Raw genomic sequence first — 18,956 nt, 5'->3', positions numbered from 1 at the left:
GTCTTACCCTGGGCAGGGATGGAACTGAGAGGCCAGGACTATAAAATCTGTCCCAAACCAGAATGCAAGTTGGTGCCTGAACAGCAGGATAAGACTCTTGGATTTCCCAGTTCTAAATCACCTCCTCAGTGCAGGGTGCTCCAGAGTGTACAATAAAACTGTCCCTGCTCTTCAAAGGGGCTTTACTGGTCAAATAAACCCCCACAACAAAATGCATAATGGATTAAAAGGAAAGAGGTAAGTGGGAACTGAAAATGCACTACCTGCTAGAACAAGTGGAGAGCCACACTCTGTGAATCTTCTTCCTAGCAGCAATAGGCATGAAGCTGTGTTGGAGGAGTTTGCATTGGATATCAGGAAGAGGATCTTCCCCCAGAGGGTGGTTGGGCACTGAACAGGCTCCCCAGGGCAGTGGGCACAGCCCCAAGGCTGACAGAGCTTAAGGAGTGTTTGGACAGTGCTCTCAGGGACAGGGTGGGATTGTTGGGGTGTCCTGTATAGGGCCAGGGTTTGGACTGGATGATCCTTATGGGTCATGAACACAAATGCAAGCTGTCTATCATACCATCTACTTTGAGAGGATACTGCTCTTCTGATCATCCTCCCTCTATTTTATTGCTGCTTTCCCTCCTTATTCTTGCTGGCTTGGATAATTGAGGCACTTATTGGCATTGGAGTCAACAGAGTGCAGGCCCTTAAACTGGAGTCATTGTCCTTACCAGTGAGATAAGGGCACTGGATTTGTTGCTCAAATAAAGGCATTTAAAATGCAGTCAAGGTAAGATGAATTTTTGGTCCGTTTCTCACTCTTTGCTTTGCTGCCACAAGTGTTTGAGTTTCCGGTTTAAAGAAAATCAACCCCTTGCTTGGACCCAAGATTTAAAATGAAATCAACAATTCCTAAATTTGTGTTTAATTGTAGCATTTTACAGATGTTTCTCTTCCCATCTCCATTGGTTTGTGCATAACCTTCTAAACTCAGACTGACTCTAAATGGCTTCAAAAAAGTGAGAGTTTGCTCTTGTGAGAACAAGCATTCTACAAACCACCCAAAATTTATGCTCCTCTGCATACCCAAATAAGTTTTTGTGATTCACTCCTGGAAAGATGCAGCTGTGTTTTACTCCTTGCTGTCTTCTGATTACTTAAAATTCTCTTTTGGGAGCCACCTATGATGATTTTCAGGTTGAAAGCCAAGACATAAACCTACTTTTGATATGCTGTGCATAACTGGGTTAGTCCTTTCAGCCCCCAAAGAACAGGTTTTGAGTTATAAAAGCAAATAATAGATGTTTAGTGCTCATTTTTAGCATGAGGAAGAGCAGGGAAAGACTTTGATCTGACACTGTTGAAATCTCTGAATGAATGTGAAATGCTAGAGTTCACTGAAGACCCAGGGCACTGCCTAAAAATTTAGCTAATGAAAGCTTTAATTTGCTTATTTAACAAAATAAGCAAAATCACATATTTAGGGCTGCCTCATGGGCTGGACTCTGGTGGATCCCTCCCAACTCAGCATATTCTATGATTCTATAAGTTTGAAAAGGTTGAAAATACCTCTATTAGCAAAATATACATATTAGAAACCAGGTTTTTGTGCCACTGTTTGGCATCTGCTTGACACATAGAGGATGATATTTGGAGAGCTTGGAAATCGGGATTGTGTACAAAGTTATTCTTTTTTTAATTTTATTTTATTTTTTTCACCCATTGTTTTGAAAGCATTGATGAGACTTCAGGATCTTAAAGATCCTTAGTAGGAAAATGAATTTCACTTGCAGCAGAGGTGGGTCCCTCATGTTGAAGTGGTTCGTGTGTTACAAGTCTCCTCAGTGTCTGGCTCTCCAGCAGGTACGAGTCTCTTTCAGCCTGATCTGGAAATCCTCAGCTCAGGCTGCCACAACTTGTGACTTTATCCCTGGGGGTTCATCCTCCAGGGCCCCAGCCATCCCACGAGGACCTCTCACATGCATCAGGCTGCAGCAGTCACACCATCTCAAAAAACAAGCTTCAGGAGTTGAGTCATGCCGTGCCAGCAGCCAGCAGTGGCATCAGCTTCCCAAAGCTCTCAGATTTTCAGGGCTTTGGTTTATGGCTTTCAGTGTGACACACTCCTGATGCAGCGTGCTCTGGGTGGAGGGAGAATGTGTTATAATTCCAAGCAAAGGAATGCTGTTTTGAAGGCTATTGATATGATATCATGTAGCCTCTGGCAATTTCTATCTCCCCCCTTTTTTTTTTTTTTTTTTTTTTTTTTTTTTTTTTAAATTTTTTTTTTCTCCAGTGGTGGAATTCACTCTGTTCTTCATTTTCTGATTTTGATTTTCTTTGAAGTTTTCTGTTTGAAGAGATGAATGCTGGAGTACTGTATCTCATATAATAGCTCTCTGTTGTGCCTGATTTCCATTCAATGGCAATGCTATGGTGTTTTATACAGCAATGCTGTTGATCAAAGGCATTTCATGTCAATGCTGGAGTCATTAGTGACTTCTCAGCATTGTATGTCTGAACATTAAAACTGCCATACCTGTGAGCTTTTTGTCTGAAGAAAATAAATGTACAGTGAAGCATAGCCTTGTTTTCAGGCTCAAACTATGGTTTGCTGAGAGTGGTTGCTTGCCATTGTAGAAATATCTTCATGGGGGAAAAGCAACTCTGGTTTGTCCTTCTCTGAAGATAAATCCCTTGAGCTCAGTGACCTAAAGTTTATTATTTTAACTGATTAGTCATCATCCCCCCCTATGAGATAAATGAATGTATTCTGTAAGGACCATGTAAGGAAATTGTATTTGAATTTGTTTGCTTTTCTCCTCGAGTGTGGAAGGACTTCTTTCCCCTCTCAGAGGAGTGTTCTGTTGTTTCTACAGAGCAACATTTCACCATCTGAACACTTCACACCCCAAGCATCATACCCCAGTGCGTTGTCCTTTTCAACTGAGAAAAATACAGGTTTGCAGAGATATCTCTGAGTGGGGAAATGTCTCACTCCTGTGTTTCAAGGCTCACACATGATTACAGAGCAGTTACAGAGCAGTCAGCATTTCCTTTATGAAACCTTTTTTAGAAAGATGTGCAACTCAGCAAAAATATCTGTTCTGGACTGAAATGTGACATATAAATGGCATGCCTGGGAGCGCTGCTTCTTTTCCTTGTAAAAATGTTTCAGCCTGTGTTTGATGAATACACTTATGGCCTTTGTCAACTGCAGCTTTTTGCCACATTCTTGGGCTGTGATTTCACAAACTAGATTCTCCCCTTCTCTGTGAGAGATATCATTCTAACAACATCTCCCCCCATATTCTCCTCTCTGTTTCGTATCCTCACATACTGTGCCTTCCCTTCTCAGCTCTGCAGGGCATGGGACTCTACCTGTCCTGTAAAGAGATTACAGACAGAAGTTCCTTCATGCCTGTAAAAACACATTAAGGACAAACAGTATAAGATTTGGGGGAAGAAAAAAAAAAAAAAGCACTTGCTCCCTAGAGATTTATTACATCTGAATGCTGCGAAAATTTCGCATGCTTGAAAGATTTTTTAGCCCAAGGATGCAGGGAATCTGTTTTGGGATGAGGGGTTCAGAGTAACCATGGGTGGCTGCAGTACGTGGTGTAGTCCTCGAGAACAGAGGTCCTGGGCTTTCAGGGTGTCCCTTGCTGATGTCCAGAGAGAAAGAATTTAAAAAAAAAAAGGGGGGGTGGGAAAGGAAGAGTTGGGATTATGACTGGGTTGCAGAGATAAAGTAGGAATATGTATGCAGGAGACAAACAAATCTGTAAACAGAGCCAGGACCCCAGACCTGAAAACAGAACCTGAAATAGAAATTTCTTTTCCCTGGAAGCTGTTGCAAAACCAAGGAGCCAAAACCCTAGGAAATGGTATTATTAAAGGAGTCTTATATTTAATATAAATCAGCCTACTTATATTTTCTTTCAGTCCATTTCTGAGTGTACTTCACAGGTTTTCATAGAGCCATGCTGATTATGTTTACTGCAAACAGGTCTTGGGAATGTTTTTAAATCTTTGTGCTAAATAATTTGAGTCAGCCCCTAATTACATATTTTGTGCTGCCCATTGTGTGGTCCTTTGTGTCTTCATCCAAAGCAGTTGTTAATGGCTGCGGGCAGAAGAGAAACTGTGAAGTAGCTGATCCACTTCCCAAGACACTTTGTCCCTTCTTATGTTCCACACCAGAATGGTTTTCAAATGGCCCATTCTCACCAATCTGTCAAAATCCATTGGAAGATATGTGTGTTCCTGAATTTCTTCCATTTGGTATATATATGCCTCATAACTAATGCATGTGAGATCAGTGAAAGTCACAGAAAATCTCTGGTTAGGGTAGGATCAGCTGTCACCATGCTGAAGGTTTTCATTTTCTGCTAGCTATTTCTATGAAAGTCTCGATTAGATCATGTCATTGAACCCCTTGCTAAGGAAATACCTTGCTTTTCATTCTTCCAGGAACGGCCACTGAGTCAGAGATGCCCCATACCTGGAAACTATTACTGTTGTCAGTAACAAAGGGGGGATGGTAACCACAGTTTCAAGGCCTGAGCTGTTTTCCAGAGCAAGCAACTGGGAAGCTCTTAGTGACATCAGAGACTATTAGATAGGCCCTGAGGGTGGAATTCACCTCTGTGAAATGGGCTGCCTCTAAAGATACACCGTTTACATCCTTCCTCATGTCCTACTTGGAAAGTTTAAGAGGCATTTAAAAGGTTCCCAGGTGTAGACTTGCAGCTTTAGGAAGCAGCACTGATGCTGTCATTGGGCTCAACCCACAACAACCCCCATTCTGTTCTGCAATATAAAAATATCCCCCTTGCTTTCCCCTTTAGGATCTGAGGGAATGGTATTTCCTTGTTTTGTTAGAGGAGAATGAATAATCCTATGAACATAGAATGGAATAACTCATGGTGAACCTGGTGATTGGTTGGACTTGGTGATCTTAGAGGCCTTTTCCAACCCTAATGATTCCATGATTCTATGAACTCTGGCTTCCTATAGACAGTGTTGGTGTAAGCATCCTCTTGGATGGTGAGGAAGAGGTGGGATTTTATACAGAAAACCTAAGAGAGCAAAGCCAGGCTGCAGAGAGGGAAAAGCAGTGAAAGGGTGTCACTAGAGGGAGGTTATTGTGGCTACAGCTTGTCACCCTGATCACTGCTGTTGACAAGGTGGGGACTTGCAGACTCTTTGCACCATGAAGCACCTATTTGATACTGCTGGATTTTTTTCACTTCCATCAGTCCCAGAATCCCAGGATGGTTTGGCTTGGAAGGGACCTTAAAGATCGTCTAGTCCCGACCCCTCCTGCCATGGACAGGGACACCTTCCACTAGACCATGTTGCTCAAAGTCCCATCTACCCTGGCCATGAACACTTCTAGGGATAGGGCATTTTGTTCTTGACTTTTTCAAGAGAACTCTCATCCTTTTCAGTACTATGAGGGAAAATGCTGTCTGGACAGAGCTTACCTTAGTCCTGGTTCATTGCATTGGGTGAACAAGTCTTACTTTCATAACAAAGACAGGTGAGACAAATATGTCTTTAACTTGCTGCCCTCCACATTAATTCCTAAAGGTTCAAACATCATATGATGAGACTTAAGCATGCAACAGTGTCATTGTAAATATGACCGGATATTCATTGGTGAGATTACAGTCACCCCGTGGAGCCTCAGCTGTAGATGAAGCTCTGGTTGTGGGTGCTGCAAACCCATAGGCCCTGCTCTGGAAGTTCTAATCAACCTGTCCAGAGGAGGCCAACAAGTTGATTAGAGGAATGGAACATCTCTGCTATGAGGAAAGCCTGAGAGAATTGGGATTGTTCAAGCTGGAGAAGAGAAGGCTTTGGGGTGATCTCAAGAACCCAAAGGCAGCCAACAAGAAAAACTGAGAGAGGCTGTTTACAGGTATCTGGAATGAGAGGACAAGGGGAAATGGCTTCAAACTGAAAGAAGCCATTTAGATTGGATATTAGGAAGAAATATTTTTACTATGAGAGTGGTGAGGCACTGGCACAGGTTGTCCAGAGGAGTTGTGGCTGCCCCCTCCCTAGAAATAATTCCAAGACCAGACTGGTTATTGCTCTGGGAAGCCTGGTCTTGTGGAAGGTGTTCCTGTCCGTGGCAGGAAGTTGGGAATAAGAAGATCTTTAAGGTCCCTTCCAACCCAGGCCATTATATGAAATAAAACTGAATCCAAGTTGACATTTTTCACCACCATGCTACACTTTTGGGCAGGTACTGTTGGTAGACTACCATTGACCTTAACAGCCCTCTGTTTTGTTCCTCAGACCGGACCATCCTGGTGGATACACCTCTTCCCCCTCTGAGAGGACTCTACATCCTGGGGACCCTCGAGTTCCCCAGCAACTCCAGCAATGTCCTGAGTGCAGCCTGTGTTGTGGTGCTCGGAGGTGCTCTGAGAGTGGGTAAGTGAAGAACAGGTGTTTTTCTGGATGCCTGGGGTTTATTTCTGCTGTTGATAGGAAAAAAAGTGTGAAGATAGGCTGTAGAGTGTTGCTATAAACATGTTGTCCAACCTGATGCCCTGAAGATATCTGCACTGTGGACACCCAAAATCCACATTAAGCATGATGATTATCCGCTGGAGCTAATTGCCTATTAATAGCAGTACATTACAAAGACTGCAGTCTTCACCTCACTGCTGGTTTCAGTATGTCAGAGATTTTATCTGATATGTGTCAAAGTCTTCCCTACTACCTGGGGTTGCTTTATGAGACAGTAATTCCTCAGGGCAGGACCTACCCTGGTATTCAGGCAGTGCCTGGTGTCTGTGGGCATTAGTAGGACACTTTTTGTAACACAGAAATATTTAAAACCAACATAAAAAGGGTCATGGAGAACCCCCAGAATACCTGGAAATCATGCACTGTGGCATGAAACAACTGGATTCTGCACATTTGTGCCTCTCATCCCTCTGTGCAGATGAGCACCAGGACCCCAGAAAGGTACCACTCTGCCCCTTCTTCTTGCGGTTTTCAGAGTCCCCAAAGTCACTGGAGCTGTTCCACATTATTTGAAATGGACAGGATCAGTGTTTTTCCATTCAGAAGTAATTACTCACATAACTGCCTTTAAATATTAAGGTTCCCAAAGCCAGGCATCATATTTACTTACAGGAATCCTTAGGATGCTGGGATCACATTGTTGATCATTGCTTGACCTTTCTCAAGATTGGTTTCATGAACTTTAAAAAGAGAATTTGTTTGTGTAATCACCTCCTGAGGAAGTCTGCTCCAATATTTGTTTGTTGTTAATCTCAAGGGACTGTTTAGTTAATGCAGTGCTGGCCAAAAAAGTTATTTTGCTGTCTTGTGTTTTTCTTTGGAAAAAAAGGTTGGAAAGCTTAATCTGTGAGGTTAAAATATATATGTATACTTAAAAGAGTGTCAGTCATTTCTTACTTATGCTCCTTTGCACTTTAAATATGGGTTCATATTGGTTTTAAGAAAAAGCATGTGTTCATTGCTAAAAACACTTATTAAAAAACATTGAGGCACTTTGCTGCACAAACTCCCCTCCAGCACATCTGTGAGTAGTAATGATATTAAAAGCCGAGCAGGTATTTGCAGCTGTTGAGTCATAGTCCAGCATCTTTTGGAGAGCTATCCTTGTTTCAGCTGTTTCAGATGATGGTGGGTAGAGACTGCAAGATTCCCACATCTTACACTGGTTTCTCTGCTTGCCTGGAGAGCTGGGAGTTCATGCTCCTCTTTTTTTTTTTTTTTCCCCCTCCCTTCCTCTTTCTCTTCCCATGTGTTTGAGGCCTTAAGGTAACGTCTTGGAGCCCATCTGTCCAACCCTGCCTGTTCCATGCCTGAAGGAAGGGTTTTGAAGCCCATCTGTCCAACTCCACCACACCCTAAAGAAATCCTGACACAAAACAGATAATGAGACAGTTTAGTAAACAGATTTAATAGATGTGGACATCAGCATTCAGAGTTGCCTGAGCAGGATCTCAGGTTGGCTTCATGTGAGCCAAATCCCCAGGTCCTGCCTGTTGTGTAATTTCTCCATGCCCTGTTTTCAGTGTAGCAGTCTTGGACCATGTGCTGTTGCTTTTGATTCCATGGCCTGGGACAAAGGCTTTCTGATAGAGCCCAAGTGTGGTTGTTTGTTTTTCTTTTTTTTTTATTTAAACTGCTGGAGAACAATGATAAGTTTAGAAATACATCTTATTTGGACTTTAGTGTCTTCCAGAGCTCTTGGCATCTTAATCTGCTGGGAAAAATACAGAGTCAGAAGGTTAAATTAAGACTATAAGTATGTAGGAACTGAGTGGTGATGAGAAATATATAACAAATAAAAAAATCAGTTTAGCATTGGAATTTAAGGAACACAAGAACCTCACTAATATTATTGAAACAATAATGTACAGGAAAACTGGGATGAGAAAGTACAGTATTAGCTGGGAGATCACGATTCTTGCAACACTTTTGACCTTGCAGGTTCAATCATCACTTTCCTCTTTCATGTAATGATCACAATCCAGTGGGAATTATGACCAACAAAATCACTGGGACGTATGAGATGATTAAAGATAAAGAATTCTATCAGGTCCCTTGGAAAACCCAAGGTAAAATATGTGGATCTATCCCCACAGTAATTTCTCTGAGTGTTTCTAGGCTTTCGTTGTTCTTGGATCCAGAAAGATTTTCTGATTACTTCTACTCTAGTAGCCCTTTCTCTCAGATAAGGAACCTCTCTCTTTTACTTAAACCTTGAAAGTCTTTTATTTGATGGTGATGTTTGCAATAAAATTTTAACAATACCTTTTATTTGTATTTCCCTTTGTTATTATGCTGTAAGAACAAACAAACAAACAAAAACCTGGCTATTTTTCCAGTTTATAGAATGAGAATTTGAGATTCACAGAGATTAAGAGGTTTACTAAATATCATTAACACACCTGTCTCAGAATAAGATAAGCAATTTTTAGCTTGATATCTCGGAGTTGTTTTCCATTCTCAGCTAGGATGATTCCATTTATTTTAAATCATAGGCATTAAAACACAGATGATATGTGCAGAAGGTGCCCTGTTCCACTGCTGAACAAAGCCCTCAGCTCTCCATAAGGCTGAAGAAAACACTGAACTTCACTTGGCAAAAATTGATCTGCTGGACTCCACTGAACTGAGCTGCTCTTTGCTGGCAGGCTGGTTTTACTTTTTACAGTGGAACTTGCCAAGTAATTATCCAGATAGGATTGGACTTCTCTTTTTAGTTTCAACTTGTCACATTCTTTTTTTCACATATCTTGTGAAGGCTGCTTGTCAGTCATGTCACTCATTGTAGGCAAGAAGCCTAAGGTCATCATTAGCTCATGGCTTGATTGTCTGGAGATGAAACCCCACACAATTCTGATACCTCTTATCTTGCTTGTGGTTAGAGCTCTAAAACACTCACCCTCTTTTCTAGGGAGAACCCCCTTGTTGACTTCCCAAAGGGTAAATCACTGTATTTCATGAAATGGCAATGTGTTAGTACTGATTAATGCTCAGCATTATAACAACAATTAGGGCACCAGTGAGCTTCGCTAATTTACTGTCTTTTCCAACTTCTCTAGTTGTATGGGACCCACCTTCTTTAGCTGTGAGCAGAATCCCATCCTGCAGTCACATATCACCCCTTCACAGCTGCTGAATTTGTATGAAGATGGAACAGTGCTGCAGTGTTGAAAGCAATTTTTCATCTATGATAACAACAACAACAACAAAAAGAAGTTCTTTGAAAAGCTGATTCCATCATCTGAATCCCCTTAAATTTATCTCTCAGCCTCTGTGATTTTGGCTTTTACCCTTTCCAAGTCACTTGGTTTCTTTTAACTGATCCTATCAGCTAGGGAAGGGATTTGATTCACAAGTTTGAGACTCACAAATTTAGGTGTAACATGTGGACATCATCATGTGAGCTGCTGTTCCAGTAGAGATCTAACCAATATAGCCAGTGCAGCCCCTGCAGTCAGTGGGACTGTTTCAGACAGGTATCTAGAGCAAATCTCCTTTGGAAACATCTGCCTCGAGAAAACTAAATGTAGGCATGTGAATTCACCGAGAAATATGGTTCACTTGCCAAACTATAAGGATTTTCTATCATTTTGGGCACACTCAGATGTCCCATCACCAGAAGCCTCTAACTTATGCTTAAAAAGCCACTGTTCTTTCACTGATCCCTGTGGTATCCTCACAGAGAGGATTTGGAGGGCACTAGGACTCTTAAATGCCATCCTACGTGTCTCACTTCTTATTCCTTGGGCAGTCATTTCCCACTTCTGGATGCTACTTCCTACTCCACAGTTGTCTGTCTCTGAATTTTTCTGTTTATTAGGCAGCACTACTTGTAAGAGGCAACCAAGTGAGGTCTCCTTGCTTCCAGGATGCTTTTCCAGGGTTCTTTGCAGAATGCAGGCTTAACACCTAACCGAAGGAAGCTCCAGAGGAAGAACCAACAGTAGGTGACTATCCAGCTGTGCATTGATCATGAGTAAAAACTCGTCACACTTCCTGGTGACAGCATGCCACAGTTTTCAAACTAACTGGTTGCTTAGTGTCCAAGAAGTTTTGGATTCAGGAAACAGAGAGCTGGTACTGGAGACGGTCACAGAAAGATACTTGGCAAAGTCTGTTTTGGAGGGAGGAGATCTTATCTCAGAGATTTCCTTGCTCTTATGTACAACAGCTGTTTCAGAGTGTTATGTTGTGAAAAAAGAGAAGGCTAAAAGGGAGGAAACACCCACTGTTCTAGGGAAGAATTCAATGGGGTTTGCTATGAAAAAAAAAAAAAAACAAACAAAAAAAACACAACACCACACCAAAAATCTGTCAGGAAGAACATCTGGAATAAAACTGAATAACAAAAGCAATGGAAAACGCTTTTGAAACTCAACAGCAAACTAGATCCAGACTGCTTTCCAGAATAAGTGAAAATCTGGATAGAAAAAAGCACATTTCTATTTCTGTTCTCCTTTTTTTCCCAACATATTTTCACACAGTAGGTTTTCTCCTCTCCAGATATTAGACCTTATGAAGGATTAGGAACCAGCTGCAATCATTGTGCAAACAGATCTGTACTGCAGCACAGACAGCTGGACCTCACTCTTCAGGAAAGTATGGAATCAGTGGTGACTTTATCGACAGCACAGGTTGTTTCCTAACATAGGATTAGCATATATGTTTGTGGGGTTTTTTGCACTGTGTGGTACAACTGGGAGAACACATGTTTGAGGAAGGCTTGGAACTGTCTTTAGTGCCTCCTGACCTTTTCTGCAGGTCTCATTAGACATTTCCACCAGCTTCTGGTAATTTCCACATTGCAATTACCTATCTTCTGGTTCTCTGCCGGCAGTGCCTTATTATCTCACCTTCTGATGAGCAACCACGTTGCTCATCAAATTGCTGAGCCTTCCAATTACAGTAGGATATGAAGTGGGATACATCCCTTTGCATCTCAAGTGCAGGGTGGGTAATTCAACAGTTTGATGTGGTCTTACGTAGGACTCATTCACTACAGCAAAGTGGGGCAGGAAACCTGAAGTTTTTACATCCAAAGTTCAAAGATGGACACTTAAACCCCAGATCCTCCACTGATGTGTTGTTTCACATGCCAGTTACTTTGTAAGGTGATGGGACTTACCCAGCACCGGTGATTTAATTATTTTGGATTTATTATTCTGGATCTCCCTATGAGTAAACTGACATAGCCGCTGTTTCCATATCCTCATTTTCATGAGCCGTTCTGCAGGGCTGGATTTAGACTAAGCCAAAATGTGTATCTGAGACCTTACTCAGCTTTTCCCTTTGATTTCTTTGTTCTCCATCCATCCACAGTGAGATCAAGACCTGTTGCCTTATTATTTTGAACGCCACAGAATCACGGAATGATTAAGTTTGGAAGGGACAATTGCAGGTCATCTGACCCAACCTCCCTACTCAAGCAGGGTCACCTATAGCATTCTTCACTTTCTTTCCTGATTCTTCACTTTCAATTTATTTCTGATTTACTGTCCCATCTCTTTATTTTTCTTTTCTTTCTCTCCCCCATTTGTGTCAGCCTCTCTGCTTGCCTTCAGTATCTTCACACTACTCTGGGTGACTAATAAAATGTCACATGCCACAGGGCTTGCAAGACCAGACCTGTTTGATTCCATGTCCCCATTCCAGTCACTCAGCCTGTAAATTAGTGTGTGCCATCTTTGTGCTGTACCAGTGTAGTTTGTTAATCACAAAGTTTTGTGCTACTAAGCCAAGTGCCTTGGAGAAGCCAATTAAACTATATCAAAGCTATTATCTTTATCAACTAAACCTGTAATCTCATTAGAAGGCGATAACAAGGAAGTTTCACAGGCCTTTTTTTCTATAAAAGCAGGTTGATTGGCATTAATTATATCATCCACCTTTAATGATTTATTAATGGTGCTCAGTGTTGGACATTCCATTTTTATTTATTTTTCCCCTAGAATCAGTGTCAAGTTGACAGGCCTGTAATTACCTGGGGCTCTTACTTTTATCTTTGTTTGAAATATTGGCACAATATTAGCTTTCTTCAAGGGCTCTGAGACATCAAGAGTGATCCCAAACTTACTGAAGAGTCCTCTTTAATAGTCCAATGAGTTTCTGGGTAAACTCTTCAGTAGCACTCACATTCAAGTCACTGAAATCCATTCATTTAAAACCATGGAACTATTAATGACAATAAGCAAGTATTAGGACTATTTTTGCTCTAAATATACTTAAGTCTAATTTTTCTACTAATGGGCACCTCCTTTGTTCTTTTGTGTCATTTACCATTTACAGTTTCCTGAAACTAAAACATTTCTGTGAATATTATCTTCCTTTTTATTTTCCTCTTTTTTTTTTTTTTCCTCATTCTGATTGTATTGTGGGTTGATGTGCTTATTTTTTCAACAAGGGTAAAATTCCTTAACATATTGTGCTTTTTTGGACTAAAAAAAGAAAAAAATTAGTTAAATGTAGATGTGATTCTTTTAAGGGAGTGATAACTTCCAGTCCAGTCCTATAGAACTCTCATTTTCAATCCTTTATAGGTGATTGTTAAGTCTGGAAGCCTATTTAAAAATGGTTTTAAAATTGAGCTGAGAATTGGATATATTACATAGCTGGTTTTAACCAACTTAACTAGAATGGTAAATGCTTTGTAAGCAGGAATGAAATAATAAAACCAATAAACCCATCAACAGCAATTTATAATTATAATTAATATTAATCCCCTTTAAGGGAACATAGTCATAATTAGGAAATTGTGAGTAACGTGGTAAGATTAACATAGAGGTCTCCAAACATTTTGGTTGAGCCTTTTTTTTGGTTTCAGTGTAACTAATACTTTATCTCAGGGGGAGTGGGTGACCCGAGGATTGGCAAAGGTATGCTCAGTATGAATGTTTGAAATCCCAACTTGCTGTGAGGGTGAAGCAGGAAAACAATCACCCTGCATACAAAAATAGACACAAATGTCTCTATAGCTCTGCTGCTGCTCTAGGTGGGTATTTGTTTAACCTTGTGCATCAGAGGCCAAAGCGTGTATCACTTAGTTCTGTTTCGTGAAAGCATATTTGGATACAGACCAATTCCCAATTTTCTCCTCTTCACACCACAGTTTTGGGAGTTTAAACAAGAAAGTCAAAGATGGTTTGGGTGGATGATGGACATTGTAAGATAATCCCCTCCATGACCCCAGAGAAACACGAGCTCACTGGTGTGAGATATATTAGATGGGGAGCATGCAAGTCTTGTACTCTTTGCCTTTTACCCATTTAAAAGCTGCACAGAGAATTTAAATATTCTCAGATATCACTCAGGCGCTGGTGGGGGAACAATGAATTGTTTTATTGATTTCACTTAAATAAAAAAAAAATGCTCTTAAAGCAAAGTGTTTCTTTAGGATATAAAATCGACTCTCTTTTCCAAACTAGTAATTTTTAAATATTAAAAGAACATGACAGGCCAGCTAATTTTGTACAGAGATGTATATATTTTTTAGTTCTACATCTGCTGCAGTTTTCTGTTGCATAATTGATTTAATCTCTAATTTTAAAGGAACGCTGAACTCCTTTACTGGACTCCGCATACATTTCTCCAGGGCAAAAACTGTCCTACTTTTTCCTCCTTAGTATCTGTTTAGTGCTGGGCCATTTTCTTCTGAAACTGTAAACTACCCTTGGAGAAATAAATGAAGGCAAAGTTGGAATGCACTTTACTGTATGGAATTATCACCACCCCACACACCAAAACTCTTGGGCATTTTCTTCTCCCCTATTTTTTTCCCTCAATCCTTCCATTGGTCTGGGAAAGACTATTTTTCCCATCCTTGCTGCACAAATTACCTGGGAACTGGTGAAATTGTAGAGGAGCAAAAAGGCAAAAATGGGCTGAGAAGGGAAACGCTAATTCAGCCATTTAGATGTTGGTTGAAAATTGGATTTACACACATTTCCCCCTTGGTTCCCCCATTTTCAGCACTACAAAAACTATTGATACCTCTGTGGTGGGTTGATGCTGTTCTGTCTTGATTGCAGGTTCTGTGCAACAGCCCCTGGAAAGGGATTTAAAGCTGCTGGTCCTTCTTCGGGCATCTGAAGGGATTTACTGTGATCGTCTGGAGGGTGTAAATGTCCACCCAGGGAATATTGGTATGAAACATGAATTCCCCTTTCTGTAGGAAGCTTATCTTAGCCAGAATAGCCAAATCTGCCACTGTTGAGCCTGTTTCTATGTTGCACAGGAAAACATCTAACAAAAGGACACACATTTTTTTAAGCTATAATTTAATATTCTCAGACATGATATATATAGGAAAAGTTTCTATATTTTGAATTTTTGCTCTGGTTTTGGATCCTTTCCCCCCCCCTCAAAAACAAAAAAATAATTAAAAAAAGGATTTTTCACAGACGAGAAAGACTAATAATAGCTGAGTAATTTTTTATATCTTTCATGCCTGCAGTTTTTATTTAATTTGTTTACTTAGATAGTTATTTATTTTTACTGGTGACTACCATTGCCTGCAATTCTAATTTGAGTCAATGAGACTCCTGTGATACAACCCCCTTTCTTGCCTGTAAATGTGATGGTCATTTTAGTTTATTAATGATTTGTTGCTAGTTCACTTTTTATTTCGAGTGGGGGCTGTGTGCTGTTCTTAAACTTTTCACAAAATATAGAAATATAATTTAATATATATCTAGTTATTGCTTCAGTTCTTCTCAAGTCTCTCTTTCCCTTAATCTTTGAACTTCTCCTTCTGCTTTTTTCCAGGGGTTTATGGACAGGTGCAAATTTATAGTGCTTATCCTAAGATGCCTTGGACACATCTGGGAACTAATGTTGCTCCTGGCAATGAAAGGTGGTGTTTTGCCCCAAAATGCTTTCAAATAATAAGTTTTGGCTCGTGTTATTATGACTTGTGTTAATGTTCCTATGAGTTGTACTATTCTTTTCATTGTGATGGGCTCTGTTTAAACTAAGTCTAAATAGAAAAAGAAAAACCATGTTACATCTTGCAAGAAAATTGTGCCATGATGGGTAGGTTGAAACTAGATGATCTTTAAGATTTTTCCAACACAGTTTAATTTTAATTCTAAAGAAATCAAAATTCTAAAGATGAATGAAGCTGACATTTCCTTCCTTCCTTCCTTCCTTCCTTCCTTCCTTCCTTCCTTCCTTCCTTCCTTCCTCCCTCCCTCCCTCCCTTCCTCCCTCTGCCTTTCTTTTTATAAGAGATTCAGTCTAAAGTGACCAATATCTTGAGGATTGTTATGTTAATTTTGTTTTGAGACCTACATTAAAATCTCATCTCTGGATTGAACAAAACTGAGATATGAACATTGATCTTCTGCATCTTAGATCAATCCTTTACCAGGTGGTTTCTGGAGTGCACATCTTAATTTCTCCTCTTAGAGTTAATTTTTTTTTTTTTTTTTTTGTATATTTAATTAATGTCAGTTGGCTGATAGAATGTAAGGCTACCTGTACAGCCTGTAGAGCAAGGTTTTTGTCTGGGCTCAGAGCCTCCCAAGGTATAGACACATTTTCACTTAAGCTTGAATAAAATAGCTTTGAAATACTGCATTCTCTGTCTCCTGATGCTGCCCATCCATAAACTTCTACAGCCCCTGCTGCAGACTCATCTTCATCATCACTTACTCATGAATTCAGTGTGAAGGCTTGGCCAAAATCATCACCTGAGGCAAGTTAAGTGGAGTCACCACAGATACTTATTAGGTGAATAGTTGAGAAGTTATATGCAGAAGCATCTCTCCTTCTCATTGACCATTGGGTAGGGTGGCACCTATGAAGTTGTCCCTGGAGCTGTCACTCCTGATTCCCTGTTGCACAAAACTCTTATTACCTTTTGCTGTAATTCTTCCAACTGCTTCATTTTAAACTGAGATATGGATATTCAAAAAGAGAAAATCTGTTAGGTAGGCCTTACAAAGCCTCATTGGAAGAGTTCCCATCTGGGCAGCAGTGAAATATCAGCATTTAGGGAAGGAACTATTTGGAAAATGACTGTAGAGTTGGGCAGTGGAAGCACAAAGAGCTCACCAGTAGTATTCATCTGTTGTTAGCTCTGACTCAGTTGTGTGTTTAGTGTAGATTAATTGCTTAGGATTGCTGTATAGCTGATGCATTGCTGATTCAAACCATGCAATGTTACAATCACCCTCTGGAAATTCTTCTTTTTCCCTGACTAAGGGGAGAGTTCAGAGGAAGCAGATTGAAGTCTGCCAGTTAAACACTGAAATGGATCCAGGCTGGACTTGGGCTGCTGCCCAGAGCTTTTATATGAAATATCATGAGCTGCTAAGATACAAGTGTTTGGAGCTCATTCATACACTCTAAATACAGCACAAAGAGTTGTTTCAATTCCTGAAGTAAAAGAAAAAAAGCTATTTATCATTAAAAGTCTACTGATAGCCAGCTAAGAATTAATGTGGTTACATACAGGAAACAGGCAAGTCAGTGCTAGAACATAAAAGCTGAAAGAACATGAAAGCTGGAGGAAGTGGCTTTTTATTGAAGGAGAGAAGCTGCTGTATATAATTTTCCAGCATGAATCAGCACTTGAGTTAGGCAAGGAGTTATGCTTTCAAAAAGAAGGAGAAAAAAAAATCACTTTTTTTACTGAAATGAGTATTTCAATAGATCTAAACCTTATATTTCTTGTTTCTTGCAAGAACCACACATCTCTTGCAAAACATATTTTCTTTTGCTTACCTCTTATTAAACTTCTTTGAAATGCAAGAGTCAGAGGAGTTACACTTGGTTCCACAAGATATAAATTATTATTGGAGTGTGTGCCTGGGACTGGATTTAAGATTCAGCTTCTAGTATGGGTTGCATGTGAACTGTTAAAAATCCCAAATACATGCCACAATTATTTTTACTTTGTGTGGTTTTGCTTCCTCTCTGCCAGTGCATTTATCCTTGAACAGTGCACAGTTCTCTGTCACCTTGGCCCTTTCCTGCTATTTCAGAAGATATCCAGTGCTTCCTCTAAACAATAAAGGAAACCTAAATTTTGATGGATTTCTCCTCTGAATGCTCGCAGGTGCCAAAAACTGGAAGTACTCACCTGGAGCCTGCCCATCTTTAAAAGAAATGGTGGAAAGAGATTCTGGAAAAACTTAGCAACATCCCCTTAGGACTTTTCTTTCTCTCTGCTCTTGTGTCACTCTTGACTGCATGTGAGGCATTCTCTGAGTTCACTGACTCCTCTGAATTCAGTCAGATTCTGAATCCTCAGAATTTTCCCAACAATTACCTGAGGAGTTTAGATCATTATCTAGCCAGCAGACAACCTGTAATAGGACAAAGGGTTTATAAAATATGGATAAACACTGATCACTACCCATTTTGCTTTCACTAAATGCTTTTATTTTTTTTTTTTGTGTGAGTTTAAAAATCCCCTGAACTATAAATAGAATACAAAGGGGGATCTTCAGTTCAAGTTTAAAATAGATACATGTAAGTGTCTGTGCAATGTTTAAAAAGGCACTTCAGCTCCCAATAGAGCCAGCAAAGTTCTGAGTGCTGGGGCCTAGAAGAGATTCAACTACCAAGGGCAGAATTCAGATACCTAAAAAGAGGTTTTGGGCCTATGTGAGGTGTCTTTGGGATCATATGAGAAGCCTTTGAGTCCCCTCCATGGCTTGCATCTGTGTCTCCAGGAATGTTCCATGAACAAGTCCTACCAGCTGAAGTCACAGATATCCTGGAACATCTCAGATAGCAAGAGGTGCTGTTTAGGGAATCAAAACTTGCTCAGTGTGCCCAATTCAGAGAGCTGATTTCCTTCCACTCACTCCTGACTCCAGTGGAGGCTTCAATGCCAAGTGCACACACACACACACACAACCCTACACGTGACTGTTGTCTAAATCCAAAGCTGACTTAAGCTCTGTAGACTACTGATGGCACCAAAAGTGGCCTGATATGCCTTTGAAAGGCAAGTGGAGCCCTGCAACTCTGTGCTGGAGCTGTACATGTTGTTAATCAGTGGTGTGAAATAGATGCTTCAGGATTAATTTCCTCCCACGTATCTCAGACATCTGTTTTTGCAGAAAGCCCTGAAGGGGCTTTTTCCTACAGCATAGCCTGGGGATTTTTTATTTTCTGAGATCTGCCTGGGCAAAACTTGTTCATTTTTTTGGAAATCTGTGAGCATAACTCTCGTAATGACATTAAGTTTTTATCTTGGCCCTACAGGATTTTCGTGGAGGATGAAGTAGATTGGGATAATGGTGGAGATATTGTGATCAGCTCTTCCTCCTATGAAGCCCACCAAGCTGAATTAGTCACAGTTAAAGAAGTCCATGGTCATAGTATAAGAATTCACGAACACCTTCTCCACAGGCACATTGGTAAGGAATTTTAATTTCCATTTGAATTTTCTTCTGAAACATTGACTTTCCATT

The 18,956-nt window shown here is 40.4% G+C and overlaps 1 protein-coding gene across 1 annotated transcript in view; it reads left to right on the top strand.

The window, feature by feature from the left end:
- Positions 1-18,956, top strand: part of PKHD1 (PKHD1, fibrocystin/polyductin) — a gene marked incomplete at its 5' end in the record, with an annotated part of 169,925 nt that overhangs the window by 73,431 nt on the left and 77,538 nt on the right. Inside the window, 4 exons of the mRNA XM_027901487.1 lie at positions 6,298-6,435; positions 14,559-14,672; positions 15,295-15,382; positions 18,748-18,902. Of these exons, the coding sequence (XP_027757288.1) occupies positions 6,298-6,435; positions 14,559-14,672; positions 15,295-15,382; positions 18,748-18,902 (495 nt within the window). The remainder of the gene's footprint in view (positions 1-6,297; positions 6,436-14,558; positions 14,673-15,294; positions 15,383-18,747; positions 18,903-18,956) is intronic.

This window comes from Empidonax traillii, unplaced genomic scaffold (assembly GCF_003031625.1).
Source record: "Empidonax traillii isolate 1590-97213 ecotype Southwest subspecies unplaced genomic scaffold, ASM303162v1 scaffold788:size291989, whole genome shotgun sequence".
NCBI classification, from domain to species: Eukaryota; Metazoa; Chordata; class Aves; order Passeriformes; family Tyrannidae; genus Empidonax; species Empidonax traillii.
Note: the sequence above shows the minus strand (reverse complement) of the source record. Positions and strands in the feature narration are given on the sequence as shown.